We start from the raw sequence: 14,123 nt of genomic DNA, 5'->3' as shown, positions 1-14,123 counted from the left end.
CCCCCCCGCCCAACTACAAAATGCATCTCCATAGAAACCAGGAAGCAAGAAACTACTGTAATAACACTAAAGTAAATGCCATATCCAGTTAGTCATTACAAGACAGCCTAAGGGATTATACCAAGGAAAGAAACTAACTAGGGCTACGTTCAAAGCATGGAGACTTAAATAGTTGAAATCAATTTTCTGAAGGAATGCAACAATACATTTTCAGCTTAATCTCACTTATCATTTGATCATAACTTCAGATATGTTACATTTTTGTTGTTTCTTACTTACAGGCATTTGTTACAGCGAAGCTGTTTGCTGTTTCAATGTTGTCTACATGAGGAACCAAATTAAAAGGTGCTTCAGATGCATTGGGGCTGGTGTTGTGAAGAAAAATTGCTAGTCGAAAAGCAGTATATTCCTGATCTGTGTTTCTGATGAAGAGGCCACCTACAAATAAATAAGCAATAGCGGAAGAGAAAGATGGTCACCATTGATTATTTCTACACCCAGCCACTGGAGTAGTGCAAACAGCTTTCTTAGCATTCCCTTAATAACAATTACTCAGTTATGTACCCGCAGAAAGGGGGGCTTGTGACACTTTTAGACTCACAGTTGCTGCAAAAAGTGAGGCTTTCAAGCTGTCCTATTTTCTGCTTCCCCCCCCCCTTATGTTGCTAGATCTGCTTTGAGGAGAGTGACCTTTGAAACCATTTTGCTTCTGTCTCTGTAACAAGGACCACTGTTAAATCCCCCCCCCTTTATTAAGTGGCGGGTAGATTAAAGAGAATGGGTGCTCTCTGTGGAAACACACGAATAAGGTACAGAGACCACATCATCCATACTCTCTTACTTTCCCCCTTTTCCTGTCTGTGCATCCACCTATATACAGGAAGGGGAGAATAAATCAACCAAGAACACAATTGAACTTTGTCCCTCTGCAGCCCATAAGCAGATAGGCAAGGGGGGGAAAGCTCAGCCTTATTAAGAAACATCTTTAGGAGTGCATGAGAAATGATGCAGTGGTGGAGCTGGAAGTAATTCAAGAACTGCGTCCCATCCAGAGCGGGAGAAGCGGAAGGCAAGCAGGGAAAGGGGGCAAAGGGGGAGACACCAAGCCTTCAAGGGAAGGGGGAAGAGAGGCAGACCGTGAAAAAAAATGCCCAAGTTTCAAAGTAGTGACAGGCGAGGCTATAAAGCAGCAGCAGCACAGGCGACTCCCCCCCCCCCCGCCCCACGGCGAATAGGCTACTGCAACGTGCAAGCTGTGCTAAACGGGGGGCTCCCGGAGCATCCTTCAGAAGAGATGCAGTTCACAGAGGGAGGGCAGCTTCCCAAGTTTGCCACCACACTAGACACAACACACCACAGAGAGAGACATAACACACCGCCATATCCCGCTGCCCTGCGGACCACTGGAGGAGCTGTCGTCTCTCCCCAGCCCTGCCTATCCCCACAGAAGGTGGCGGGAAAGGGGTATGGCAGGGACTCCCTAAACCTAAAATCCCTCTGTCCCGGTTTGACCTCCCTCCTCCCTCTTCTCCCCCCTCCCGCCGCCAGCCCAATGCAGCGCTTACCTATTTGCACGCTGCTAGGAAAAGCGCCCATTGCGAGTCCCCAAAAGCCAGAAAACAACAAGAGAAGCTGTCTGCAAATAATCCTCATCTTCTTCTTTCTCTTTTGCCTCCCCGGGTCTCTCCTCCTCACGCTCTCTCCTCCCCAGGTGTTGTTCAGAGAGGCATTGAGGACGTGGAGGAGGTGGTGGTGAGGGGGGGAGGGAGAAGGGGGGGGGCGCCGGACCCGAAATTGAGGGGGGGAAGGGGAGGAAGGGGGAAAAATTAAAATGGGGCAGGGAAGAAAAGAGAAGAGGGTGGGTTGCGCTCCCCCTGCCTTCCCTTTCTCCCCCCCTTTCTTCTTTTCTCCCTCTTTTATTTATTTCTCTCTCTCTCTCTCTTTTCCCCCCCTCCCGCCTTCCTTTCCTTCCCCTCAGCAAGCCATCCTGCTGAGGCGGATTTTTCCCGCAGTCTCCATAGCCCTGGCAGAGCTTTCTGTCCGGCAGCAAAATGTTTCACATGCAAAAGATGGTGGAGAGTTTGGTGGTGCTGGCGAGAGAGGAGTCTAGTGGCTGCGCTCAGAAATGAAGACATGCGCTATTCCTCCCGCCTTCCTGCTCCAACCGCCCGCCCTCCCTTCTTCCCTTCCCTTCCCGCCCTGGCGTCCCCTCAGCAGGCACACAGCGCACACACCGACGGCAACGGCGGTGTAGATTTTTCTCTCTCCCCCCCCCCCCCCCCCCCCCCCCCGTGCCTTCGACACCTCTCCTTCACACAGCACAAAGGAGGGAAATCCCTGAAGTGTGTGGGGTGGGGGGAGGTTAGGCTGACCACAGCCCCATAGACATTCGAGGGAGCATCAGCTCCTCTTTGTAACACATAGAGATTGTCTCACATACAACACAGGCATTGTACATTCTGGGGTTCGCACATGCATATCTTTCACACACACACACACACACACCTGTAGGTATGCATAGATACAAAGAGGTCCCTTGATTTTTCTGCCTGATTACTGCTAGCTGAGTGGGTGAACAAACTCCCTTGCAAAGTGTTTTTATAGATAGTTCCCCCCCTCTCTCTCTCTCTCTCTTTCTGTGTGTGTGTGTGTGTGTGTGTACGCGCACCTGTAAAGTATAGTCAAGTCACAGCAGACTTACAACAAACTCAGGAAGGGGCTTTCAAGGAAAGTGAGAAGCAGAGGGGGCTTGCTATTGCCTTCCTTTGCAGAGTCTTTCTTGGTGGTCTCTCCCTTTTCTTCCTTAAGTGGACTCAAAGCAGCTTACAACATAGGTCTTCCCACCTCTGTTTTATTCTCACAATAACAACCCTGTGAGGTAGGCTAGGCTGGAAGGAGGGTGAGCCAAAAGGAACAGAGAGATATAAATGTTTAAATAAATGAATGAATAAACTTTGTTTGATGGAGTAAGAGGATAGGGGTAGGATCCACTCCCCAAGCTACAGTATGCCGCCATTGCATTTCAGGAGATAAGAAAAGTGATGTGGTGTGGCAACGGTTCATTCCACAAGTAAATGGCTGATGTCAGATTACCGAGCAGGCCAAGGGTGGTGTGATGTGATATCGAATCACAGAAACAGAGTTGGAAAGAACCTCCAGGGCCATCTAGTCCAACCCCCTGCACTATGCAGGGAATTCACAACTGCCTACCCTCCTCCACACACACACACACCACCAGTAACAACCCCAGAAGATAGCAAAAAAAAAAAAAACCCTCCAGGATCCGTGGCCAAACTGGCCTGGAAAACATTGCATCTTAACCCCAAAGTGGTGATCAGCATTTCCCTGGGCATGCAAGGAAGGGCCACAAGTACTAAGCACTGAGGCAACCCTCCCTGCCCTCCCTCTCATGACCTACCTAAATTCACAGAATCAGCATTGCTGTCAGATGGTCATTTAGCCTCTGTTTGAAAACCTCCAAAGAAGGAGAGCCCACCACCTCCCAAGGAAGCCTGTTCCACTGAGGAACCGCTCAAACTGTCAGGAAGTTCTTCCTAATATTTAGCTGAAAACTGTTTTGATTTAATTTCAACCTGTTGGTTCTGGTCCAGCCTTCTGGGGCAACTGAAAACAACTCCACACCATCCTCTACATGACAGCCGTTCAAGTACTTGAAGATGGTTATCATATCACCTCTTAGTCATCTCTAGGCTATACATATCAAGCTCCTTCAACCTTTCCTCATGGAACTTGGTCTCCAGACCCCTCATATCGTATGATGTGTAGTATTATAGGAACAAAGTCACACGTTTAATTTTCTCTTCAGCCATGAACTCTCCCCTCCCCCATTGCCTCCCTCCCTCCCTCCCTATAGTGACCCTGGTATTCTTTGGTTGGTCACCCATCCAAACACAAACCAGGGCCAACTCTGTTTAGCTTCTGATATCTGATGAGATCTGGCTAGCCTATCTGTGAACTCATTAATCAAGCCACTGTCAGACACACTGCCCTTAATAGTACTACTGGCCTACCTTATGGGAATACTGTAAGGATTATTGATACAAAATAGGCAAAGTGCTACATCAATGCTAGGGATTATTATAAATTCTTGCAAATACATTTTAAAGAAATATCAAATATTATAGTACCTTAGATGAAATTTCTTTGGAACACGTTCAGAAAGAGACTAGAAATTTTGAAAGGAACCAGGGTCTGTAGGAGTAGAGGAATCCCACTAAAAACAGGTGCAACCCCCCCCCAATAAAATCCAAATGGCTTCCCTTTGGTCGCCCACCATACACAAAATTGTATATATTCTTTTCACATGACCACAATTGAAAGAATCCCACAGAGAAATTCAATTAATTCACAGAAGTGCAAATGGCATCTGCTATCTCCCCTGAGCCTGCGGGGGCGGGAAGGGCAGAATAGAAATCCAAATAAATAAATAAATAAATAAATAATATCTGCCCACAGATGAAAGTAGCCACATGAAGGCCAAGATTCAAAAAAGTAATAATGGCTTCTTAAATTTACAAATCTACCTATGCTTCAGGGCTGAGTTCTGGAACATGTGGAGCTATACTTAAAAACAAATAAGAAGAGGCATGCTAAATCCATCTAAATCAACAGAGATGCCCTTGGAAAGCCTAAAGGCAGCGTGTGAAGTCTTCACCTGCTATTTGTCCTGTTACCTCCCAAATATCCTCAAGGTCCAGTTTTGCTGTCATTGTGGTTCATGGCCTTTCTTCCATGAATTTGTATCATCGCCTTTTAAAGCCATTTGAGGTTCAAGCTAGATGTTATGTTTCAAAAAAATAAATAAGTGGGGTCCAGGTTCCCCACTTCACCCACTTCCTATACCATTTTCCTGATCTGAAATAGCCTTGAGGGTGTTATTTGGCCCACTCTGGAGCTGCATGTGCAATATCTAGTGAAGCCCCTTCCTCCCTGAGACATGGCCCCAATCCAAATCTGCAGGGAAACGGAGTCAAGGGTCCCCGAACCCAAGTTGTTTAAAAAGTGCTGTCTAATTCAGATCTACCTTGACCTAGATAGTCCAGGCTGGCCTGATCTCATTAGATCTTGGAAGTTAAGCAGGGGTGACCCTGGTTAGTAGTTGGATGGGAGGCCACCAAGGAAGTCCAGGGTTGCTACCCAGAGTCAGGCAATGGCAAACCACCTCTGTTTGGCTTTCTTTTGCAAAACTTCTGGGGTCGCCATAAGTCAGTTGTGAGTTGATGGCACTTTCCACCACCTTCAGTTCAGACTGAAGCCAAGTAGCCATCAACACCACCACATCATGTGGCAATACATTCCATACGTCAATTAGGGGTCAAGTAAATATGTATTTTTTCATCCTGTCCTACTACCAATCAATGTCATTGGATATTCCCACCCCACTCTGCACTGCCCACTTGTTCTCCAGTTCATAGAATAGAATCATAGATTTGGAAGGGGCCATACAGACCATCTAGTCCAACCCCCTGCCCAATGCAGGACCAGCCTAAAGCATCTCTGACAAATATTCGTCCAGCCTCTTCTTGAAAGCTGTCACTGAAGGGGAGCTTACCACCTCCCTAGGCAGCTGATTCCACCTTTGAACCAGTCTGACCGTGAAAAAGTTTTTCCTAATATCCAGCCGATACCTTTCTGCATGTATTTAAACACGTTGCTTCGCATCCTATCCTCTGCCGCCAACTGAAACAGCTCCTCGCCCTCCTCCAAATGACAGCCTTTCAAATATTTAAAGAGAGCAATCATGTCCCCCCTCAGTCTCCTCCAAACTAAACATTCCCAAGGCCCTTAGCCTTTCCTTGTAGGGCTCAGTCTCCAGACCCCTGATCACCCTCGTCGCTCTCTTCTGCACTCTCTCGATTTTGTCCACATCCTTTTTGAAGTGAGGCCTCCAGAACTGCACACAGTACTCCAGGTGTAGCCTGACCAAGGCAGTATACAGAGGAGCTATGACCTTCTGCTATTTTGATGCTATGGCTCTTTTAATACAACACAAGACTGAATTTGCCTTTTTTGCCACTGCATCACACTGACTGCTCATATTTAGTTTACAGTCCACCCTAACCCCAAATTCTCTTTTGCATACACTACTCCCCAGAAACATATCCCCCATCCAGTATTTGTGCTTGATATTTTTGTGGCCCAGATGTAATACTGTGCATACAGATGTAATACAGTTCTAATATAATGAGAAAGAGAGACAAATCTCCATCTTGCACATGCATGGAATCTCTGCACACCATTTTACAGCCCTCCCTCACATTGTTTAGTAGTCTCCAAATGATTTAGCCTTTTGTTGTGGGGAAGATGTCCCATGAACACATGTGCATACTGCATGTCTGGGATTAGGAGAAGAGTTTAATTGCTAGAAAGCATGGTTTTAAGGTCACATTGGTACTTGGCATTTTTAATCTTAAAACATGGTAGAATCAAAAGTGTAATCCATACCATTCTGCTGCAGGAAATAATAGCAGATAAATAAAACAGTAAGAAATATAAGCACTGCAAAAAGACCGATGTGGATGTCCCTGTCACAGCTTCCTTTTCTGTATGGTCATGTGAAAGAATGACTGGTATAGTGTGGAACAACAGGACAGCAGGTATAGAATCAGTGTTATGAGCATAAGCTATGTGCCGGAAGTCCTATGTTCAAATGATCATACTCCTGGATTCAAATCATATAATTATCATAGCCTTGAACTCCATTAGAGGAGTTGGGGCAGAATTCTATGTTATACTGGCATCACATGGTTCCTAAACACATGTCTGCTGGCCAATACAAATACAAATACGCATGCTTATTTAATACGCTCCCTTTCCTAATTTTTCCATGCATCTTCAGAGTGTGACTGCAAAGGGAGCAAGTTAAAAATGAACACATATACCTGTATGAACACACAAGTGACCCACCTGCCAATTATTCACTGTAAATCTGCCCCCCACGCCATGCATTTGCATATCAATAGAAACACAGAGTTAGGAATTCCATGTTTCCTTCATAACAAGGAGCTCTGCCTTGAGGACAAGTCACCTTCTCTCCACTTCTGTCTTCCCGTTCGTAACAAGGATAACAATACTGACTTACTTGCAGGGCTATTGTAAGGATTATTAATACAGGAAGCGCTTAAATTATTGATTACCTTTCCTACCTTTGCCGAAACTGTCTCCTCCTCATCTCTAATACTCACCATGAATTTCTGACTTCTCCCTTATTACTGCTCATAGGATTTTTAACTTTATTTGGGCGGGAAATGTTAATTTTATTTGGGCAGGAAAAGGCACAACCGTTGGGCCATTGCTAGGAAATATCCAGCATTAATAGTCCATATAGTTCATGTATAAGGGTACACACACAGAGTGTACTGTGTTCCCGCAGTGTACACCAGGAGTGTCAAACACACGGCCCGGGGGCTGGAACCGGCCCACCCAGGGCTATTATGCAGCCCACAAGCAGTTAGTGCAAGGGAGGGAACAGGAGTCTGCTTGGGGGCGAGTGGGTGGAGCCACTCCTGTCGTGGCATGGCAGAACAACCTCGTCTGCAGCAGCAGTCAAGCATCATGGGAGCATCTGCCCAGTGCTGCACTGCTGGCTCTCCAGTCTGCACATATGGGTTTTCCTTTGCAATGGAGCCTTGCAGTGAAGATACACAAACTTGGAGCTTACCAGCTGCTGTCCTTTATACAGTTTATATCTCTGGTACCTGGCATTACATTTATGGCACACATGGCCCGGCCCAACAAAGTGAACTGTATGTCAGATCTGGCCCTTGTTACAAATGAGTTCGACACCTCTGGTGTACACTATTAGGGCTTCCATACAACAGTTAGTTGGATGTTTATGTTTCCAAGTATTTTTAATTGGTTACCTTTCATGAATTTATCTAGTAGTCTTTTTAAAAAAAAAACATTTATATTATTAGCCTGGTGGCAGGGGCTTCTGCAGATCATTGGGAAACGGCCTGAAAATCCCTTTCTTTATTTGAATAAGATTCCTTTCAGTTCTACTATCATTCAACAGAATAAATAACTGCCCTATTTATTCCTCACATCTGCTTTTGGTTTTATTTATTTAGTTAATTTATATTTCACCGCAGAATTGTAAATTCTATTAATCATGCTTTACATGGGTAGTCAGTTTCCTTAGGAAGAGTCCTAATTTCATGTTACCTTTGCCAACATGAAAGATGGTTTAATGCCACTTTGCTCTGAATCTTTTCTAGTTGTCCTTTTCTATTGGGGGGCAGAATATTTTGGGGGGAATGAAGCTGAGGTTGTTAGAAATATGGCATGTCTGTCATAAGAAAGAAAAAACAAAGGGCAGTGTTAGGCTAAATTACCATTTCTCTAATTGTTATTTATTCTACTATTGAATGATAAAATAGAATTAGTAGACTTTTAAAGAAGAACAAGCCCTGCAAAGGAAAAGGTCAGCACAGCTTCTACAAAGGGATGTCCCACCTAAGCATCTTTTTGGAAGTCAATGAGAGTATTAACTAGGATGTGAATAAAGGTGAGCTGGTAGACATTAGATAGACAGACAGCTAGACAGACAGACAGCTAGATATAGAGATAGATACATAAATATATAAAAACATAAGCGAAGCCAATGTTGGATCCAGTCCAACACTGTGTCACGCAGTGGCCAAAAATACCAGGTGCCATCAAGAGGTCCATCAGTGGGGCCAGGAAACTAGAAGCCCTCCCACTGTTCCCACCACCCCAGCACCAAGAATACAGTGCATCGCTTGCCCCAGACGGAGAGTTCCTATCTATACCTTGTGGCTAGTAGCCACTGATGGACCTCTGTTCCATATGTTTACTTGGATTCCAAAAAGCTTCCAGCAAAGCAAAAAACCCCAACAGTTCTTGGGAAAATATAGCAATTAAGTGAATAGATCTTCTCATAGGTAATCAACTGGTTAAACGGGGACCAGAGGCTAGAAGAAAACAAACCTTTCTCTCAGTAGAGGGGATTACGGAGCTGAGATCCTCAAGGATCTGTGTTACAAGGGGTACTATTTGATTCAGTCATAAACTGTCTGGAACTGGAGTGAGTAGTAAAGTAGCCAATTTGAAGATTACACCATTTTTTTCAAGATGATAAACACTAAATCACATTGTTAAGAGCTCCAAAGGGATCACTTCAGATTGGTGGAGCAAGCAACAACATGGAAATTAGATTCAATTAAGCTAAGTGTAAAGTAATGCACACTGGGGCACACACACCCCAAACACACATTCACATATATACTGACATAATGACAGTGTCAGAAGTCTAACCTGTCAGTGGCAATCCAGAAAAAAGATCCTGAGGTCTTTGTTGATAGTTCAATAAATGTGTCCAAAATAGAAGCAGATATCAGAGTCCAAATTGAGGTGTAAGTCATCAAATTTTCCGAGCCATAAAAAGGAGGATTAAGGGTCCTTGACTGACCATTCTGGCTTAGTATATGCCAGCTTTTGAGATTGGGTCCCATTACAGCCATGTTTGAATAAGAATTATTCGAAATGCGGCATCAGGCATCCGGATTACGCGTCGGCTTTTTATGGCTCAGAAAATTTGATGACTTACACCTCAATTTGGACTCTGATATTTGCTTCTATTTTGGAGTAGACACATGGAAATACTGTAGACTGTGCTTCTATTATGCTTTATTATTGCACCTTGGCCAATTGATTCATATTATACTTGCTGTTATGCTTATATGATTATTATATACTTGCTATTTTGCTTGTGCATTTATTTTCAGTCAGTGGTGTGTTCTTTGCTGTTCCTTGTACTGTACACTGGCTTCCCCCCTTGTTTTTGGCCTCAAGGGGAGAAGACAGCAGGAAAGAAAACATGGAGGAGAAATAAGAGGCCGCGGAAGAGGAGCAATGGGAAGAAAGGCAGCAGGTTGGCAGACTTAAACAGCGGGAAGAAACAGGAGGAGCAGTGGGAGAAATGTCCCCTCTTTCATGAGCCTCACATGGGTACCAGCTGTAACACTACAACAATTTATTTGCAGATTAAAAAAAAAAAGGAAACGCCCCCTACTGGTGGAAGCGGGAGATGGCCACAATAGGCCACTGAGGCAGGGAAACATGTTGTTACCCGCCCTGAGCCTGCTCACAGGAAGGGCTGGTTATAAATATGAAGAAATAAATAAACATAGCAAGTGCAAGCATCATTGCCACTGCACTCACTGCATTGGCAGCAACAATAGCAATGAGGAAACCACGTAAGTCCTTCCCTGTGTGGAAAGCACCTAGGATTGCCAACCTCCAGGTGGGGCCTGGAGATCGCCCGCTTTTATAACTGATCTCCAGCTGACAGAGATCAGCTTCCCTGGAGAAAATGGCTGCTTTGAAAAGTGGACTCTATAGCATTGGACCATGCTGAGGCCCCTCCCCTCCCCAAACCCTGTCCTCTCCCGGATCCACCCCCAAAGTCTCCAGGTATTTTCCAACCCAGACCTGGCAACCCTAAAAGCACCTCTGTGCCAGGAATTAATAGGAAAAGGATTGAAAGTAAAGTGGTCAATGTCATAATACCCTTGTATAGCTCTGCAATATGGCTGCCACTGAAATACTGTGTACAGTTCTGTTTTCCCAATCTTAAAGAAGGATATTGAGCTGGAAAAGTTGTAGAAATAGTAGGCCCAAATGATCCAGAGGCTGTAACTAGGGTTGCCAAATGTTTTTTGGCCGGGAGCGGGGGGCTCCCGGCCGACTTAGGAGTGCGCGCGCGCGTCACCCGGAAGTGACATCGCACGCTGGGGGCGTGGCCACGCCATTTGAGGGGAAAACAAAGAGTTTTCCCCTCAAATGGCATGGCCCCGCCCCCAGCGTGCGACGTCACTTCCGGGTGACGCGCACGCGGGGGTGGGGTTTCCCCCGGGCCCCAATTCCATGGGAGCGGAAATCGGGGCTCGAAAGTGGGGGGAATTCAGCCCCCCGGGGGCATTTGGCAGCCCTAGCTATAACACTTTCTGTCTGGGGAAATGGCAAAGAGTGTGGGTCTTCTCAGTTTAGAAAAGAGGACCAAGGGGGGTGAGGAACATGGTAGAGTTTCATTAAAATCATGCATAGTATGAAGAAAATGGAGGAAGGGCTGATTCTTCCTCCTGCCATGGTACTGATGGAATTCAATGAAGTGAATAGGCAGTAGATTCAGGACAGGACAAAAGGAATTACTTTTACACGCAATGCATAATTAACTTACTGAATTCGCTGCCACAAGATGTCATGACGGTTGCTAGCTTAGGCAGCTTGTAAAGGGGATTTTAGACAAATTCATGGAGGGCAGGTCCATCAGAGGCTATTAACCATAAAGGCTAAAGGAACCTTCAAGTTCAGAGGCAGTGGATTTCTGTATGCCAGATGCTGTGGGAGGGAAATGGAGAGGAGGGGTCTTTGGGCCTCCGCGGCATGCTTACAGGCTTCCTGGAGTGTCTGGTTGACCACTGTAGAAAACAGGATGCTGGACAGATACTCCATTGATCCTGTCTGGAAGGGTTATTATGGTTGTCAGCAGTGTTCCCTCTAAGCTGAGTTGGTGTGAGCTAGCTCACAGTTTTTTAGCCTCCGTCTCACAGATTTTTGCCTTAGCTCAGGAAGGATGGCCTCAAAGCAAACTAATTTATGCAGCAACCTAATGGCTCGCTCACAACTTTAATGCCCAAAGCTCACAAAGTAGGATTTTTGCTCACAAGACTCCACAGCTTAGAGGGAACATTGGTTGTCAGCAACGACCATTAAATTTATATTTATATTTATTATGCCCCCTCCTCCAAGCTGGGTTGAGTAACAATAAATTAAAAGTATACACCAAAACAAAAATTCAATTCAATTAAAAACAGCCAAAATGTAATAACTTTAAGCCCCAACTCTTAACCATCTTATCTCTGGCACTAAAATACAGGTGAAGTAAAAAAAAAAGAAAAAAGCTGAGGATATGTTTACAATGCTAATTACTACCAGTGTTCTAATTAAATTGTATTAACTTCTATCACAGAATCCTGGATGAAGTGCTGCTGAAAATTCTCTCTCAAGAGAGCCCTAGTTCCCCACAGAGAACTACAATTCCCGGGGTTCCCTGGGAAGAAAATGATAATCAACAAGATTAAGTCTGTAGTATAGATTCCCATGATGCTTTGTAAATATGCTCAGGTTTCACCTTTGATGAGTCTATACAGAGAAAAAGTCCATTGGGCGGGCCACAGGGCAAACTTTTCCATGTCTCTTTTCTTTGGAGGAACAGATCGACTCTGACAGCCCAAACTTAAAAAGGTTTTTTCCTTCATTAACTTAAATGGGCCTTATCTCTGGTAATTACGTTGAGAAATGTATCCTTAGATATATTGGGCTAAGCAGTATACAGTTTGGCTAGTGAGCATATAGCCAAAAGACATAAAACAGACATCTTGCCTTCTCCAGCTGCCCATCAGTACGCACCTGCTACCTTAGCCTCCCGCTCTAATCATTAAAAAAAAAAAATACTGGCATACACTGCAGAGTTTCCCCCCTAAAATAAACCAGTAACAGAATTACGTGAGTGCTTTTGTGTCATAAGTTGAATCCTTTTCTATTTATTTTTACTCTTTATGTGGCACTTTCCCACCATGCATTCAGATCAACTTGCAACACAAAGAGATAAAATATTTGTATACAGTAATGACTACAGAACATCTGAACTGCACAACAGCCCATCAAAGAAAAAAAATCAACAGAAGGAGAATTCCCAAAGCTGAGAGAAAAAGGAAGGTTTTAAATGAAGAGGAAAACAAGAAAGAGCAACTCCTCAACCCTAAGGGGAGATCAGTCCAAACTCTTAGCATTAGAATGATGAAAAGATTGAATGTTCATACATATAAATATCAATGGTTTCTGAAGTGAATGGGTTAGGTGGTAGGGGCTGATAAAGGGAGAGAAATATCTCTAAGATACATGGGACCCCAAAACATCTATGGATCAGAGAATCCAACATCTTGAACTGAACCTTGAAGCAAATAAATCAGTTGCCAGCCTTCAGATGGTTGCTGGAGATCTCCTGGAATTACAACTGATCTCCAGACTACAAATATCAATCCCCCTGGAGAAAATGGTTGCTTTGGAGGGTGGACTCTATGGAATTATACCTGTGAAGTCCCTCCCCAAATCCCACTCTCTCCAGGCTCCAGCTCCATATCTCCAGGAATTTCCCAATTAGGGTTCCCAAGTACTTACTGCCATCCGGCGGGGGACACATGCTCCCGGGCCAGAACATTCCTCCCTGTAATGCACCATGCCATTGCCAGGAAGTGATGCTGGGTGATGCTCTGGCAATGGGGCTGAAAACTCAATGGTACCATTGAGTTTCGAGCCCCATTGCCAGAGCGTTGCCCAGCGTCACTTCCTGGCGACAGCATGATGCGGCGCGTCTGTTGTCCCCGCGGGAATGATCCTGCGAAGACGCCTGTTTCCCCGCCGAATCACAGTAAGTACTTGGGAAGCCTGTTCCCAATCTGGCAACCTTAAAAATCATCCTATTATCATCTTCCAACTTGCCTTCCAACTTGCTCTTGACAGTCTGGTATCTTGAGAGGCAGTGAGGTGGCATTGGGAAGACACTACATTTAACAGGTCTGACAACATTAGTCAATCAGTAGGATTAATCAAAAATCCATTAATCACAGTTGTATGGATTTTAAGTGAAAACCAACGAGCCTTGTAAAATGGTTTTAGCATGAAAGCACTAAAAGCACTCTGTTCATGTCTCAGTCTTGGCAATTTGTTTAAGATGATTTACTAAATAAAAAGGCCACATTCCTGCAGCTAGATACGTGCTAATGCCTTTTTGTTTAGGAAGATTCATGTCATGATTAGGGACATTTACAGTACATAAGCCGGCTTTTTGATTGATCCCATTTGGAAATTGTACCAGAGCAAGTCTATGGTGCAACTACATGGTGCTGAAGATCTGGGGCAGGAGTGATGGAATCATCATGGACATGCAGACTATCCAAAATCTCTTTCTAAGAAGGATTCTGGCTCTGCCCCAGGGCACTTCAGCAGGCCTGCTGTGGGCTGAATTTGGTCTCCCTTAAGTTGGGGTCCACCTACATGTTGCCTTGATTCGCTGTTTG

General features: G+C 44.8%; 1 protein-coding gene across 3 annotated transcripts in view; it reads right to left on the bottom strand.

Moving 5' to 3' along the window:
- GRIA4 (glutamate receptor, ionotropic, AMPA 4) overlaps nt 1-1,668 on the bottom strand; it is a 329,532-nt gene extending 327,864 nt beyond the window's left edge. For 2 of the 3 annotated variants that reach the window (XM_015412884.1, XM_015412886.1), the window contains exons 1-2: nt 1,566-1,653; nt 280-438 (exon numbers count right to left, since the gene is read on the bottom strand). In XM_015412884.1, coding sequence (XP_015268370.1) covers nt 280-438; nt 1,566-1,653 — 247 coding nt within the window. Of the gene's footprint in view, nt 1-279; nt 439-1,565 lie in introns of all 3 variants that reach the window. The other variant, XM_015412885.1, reaches the window with a different exon arrangement.
- Between the last annotated feature and the right edge of the window lie 12,455 nt (nt 1,669-14,123).

Source organism: Gekko japonicus, unplaced genomic scaffold (genome assembly GCF_001447785.1).
Source record: "Gekko japonicus isolate JY-2015 unplaced genomic scaffold, Gekko_japonicus_V1.1 scaffold1448, whole genome shotgun sequence".
Taxonomy (NCBI): Eukaryota; Metazoa; Chordata; class Lepidosauria; order Squamata; family Gekkonidae; genus Gekko; species Gekko japonicus.
The sequence above is the reverse complement of the archived record's forward strand: the minus strand, read 5'-3'. Positions and strand labels throughout refer to the sequence as shown.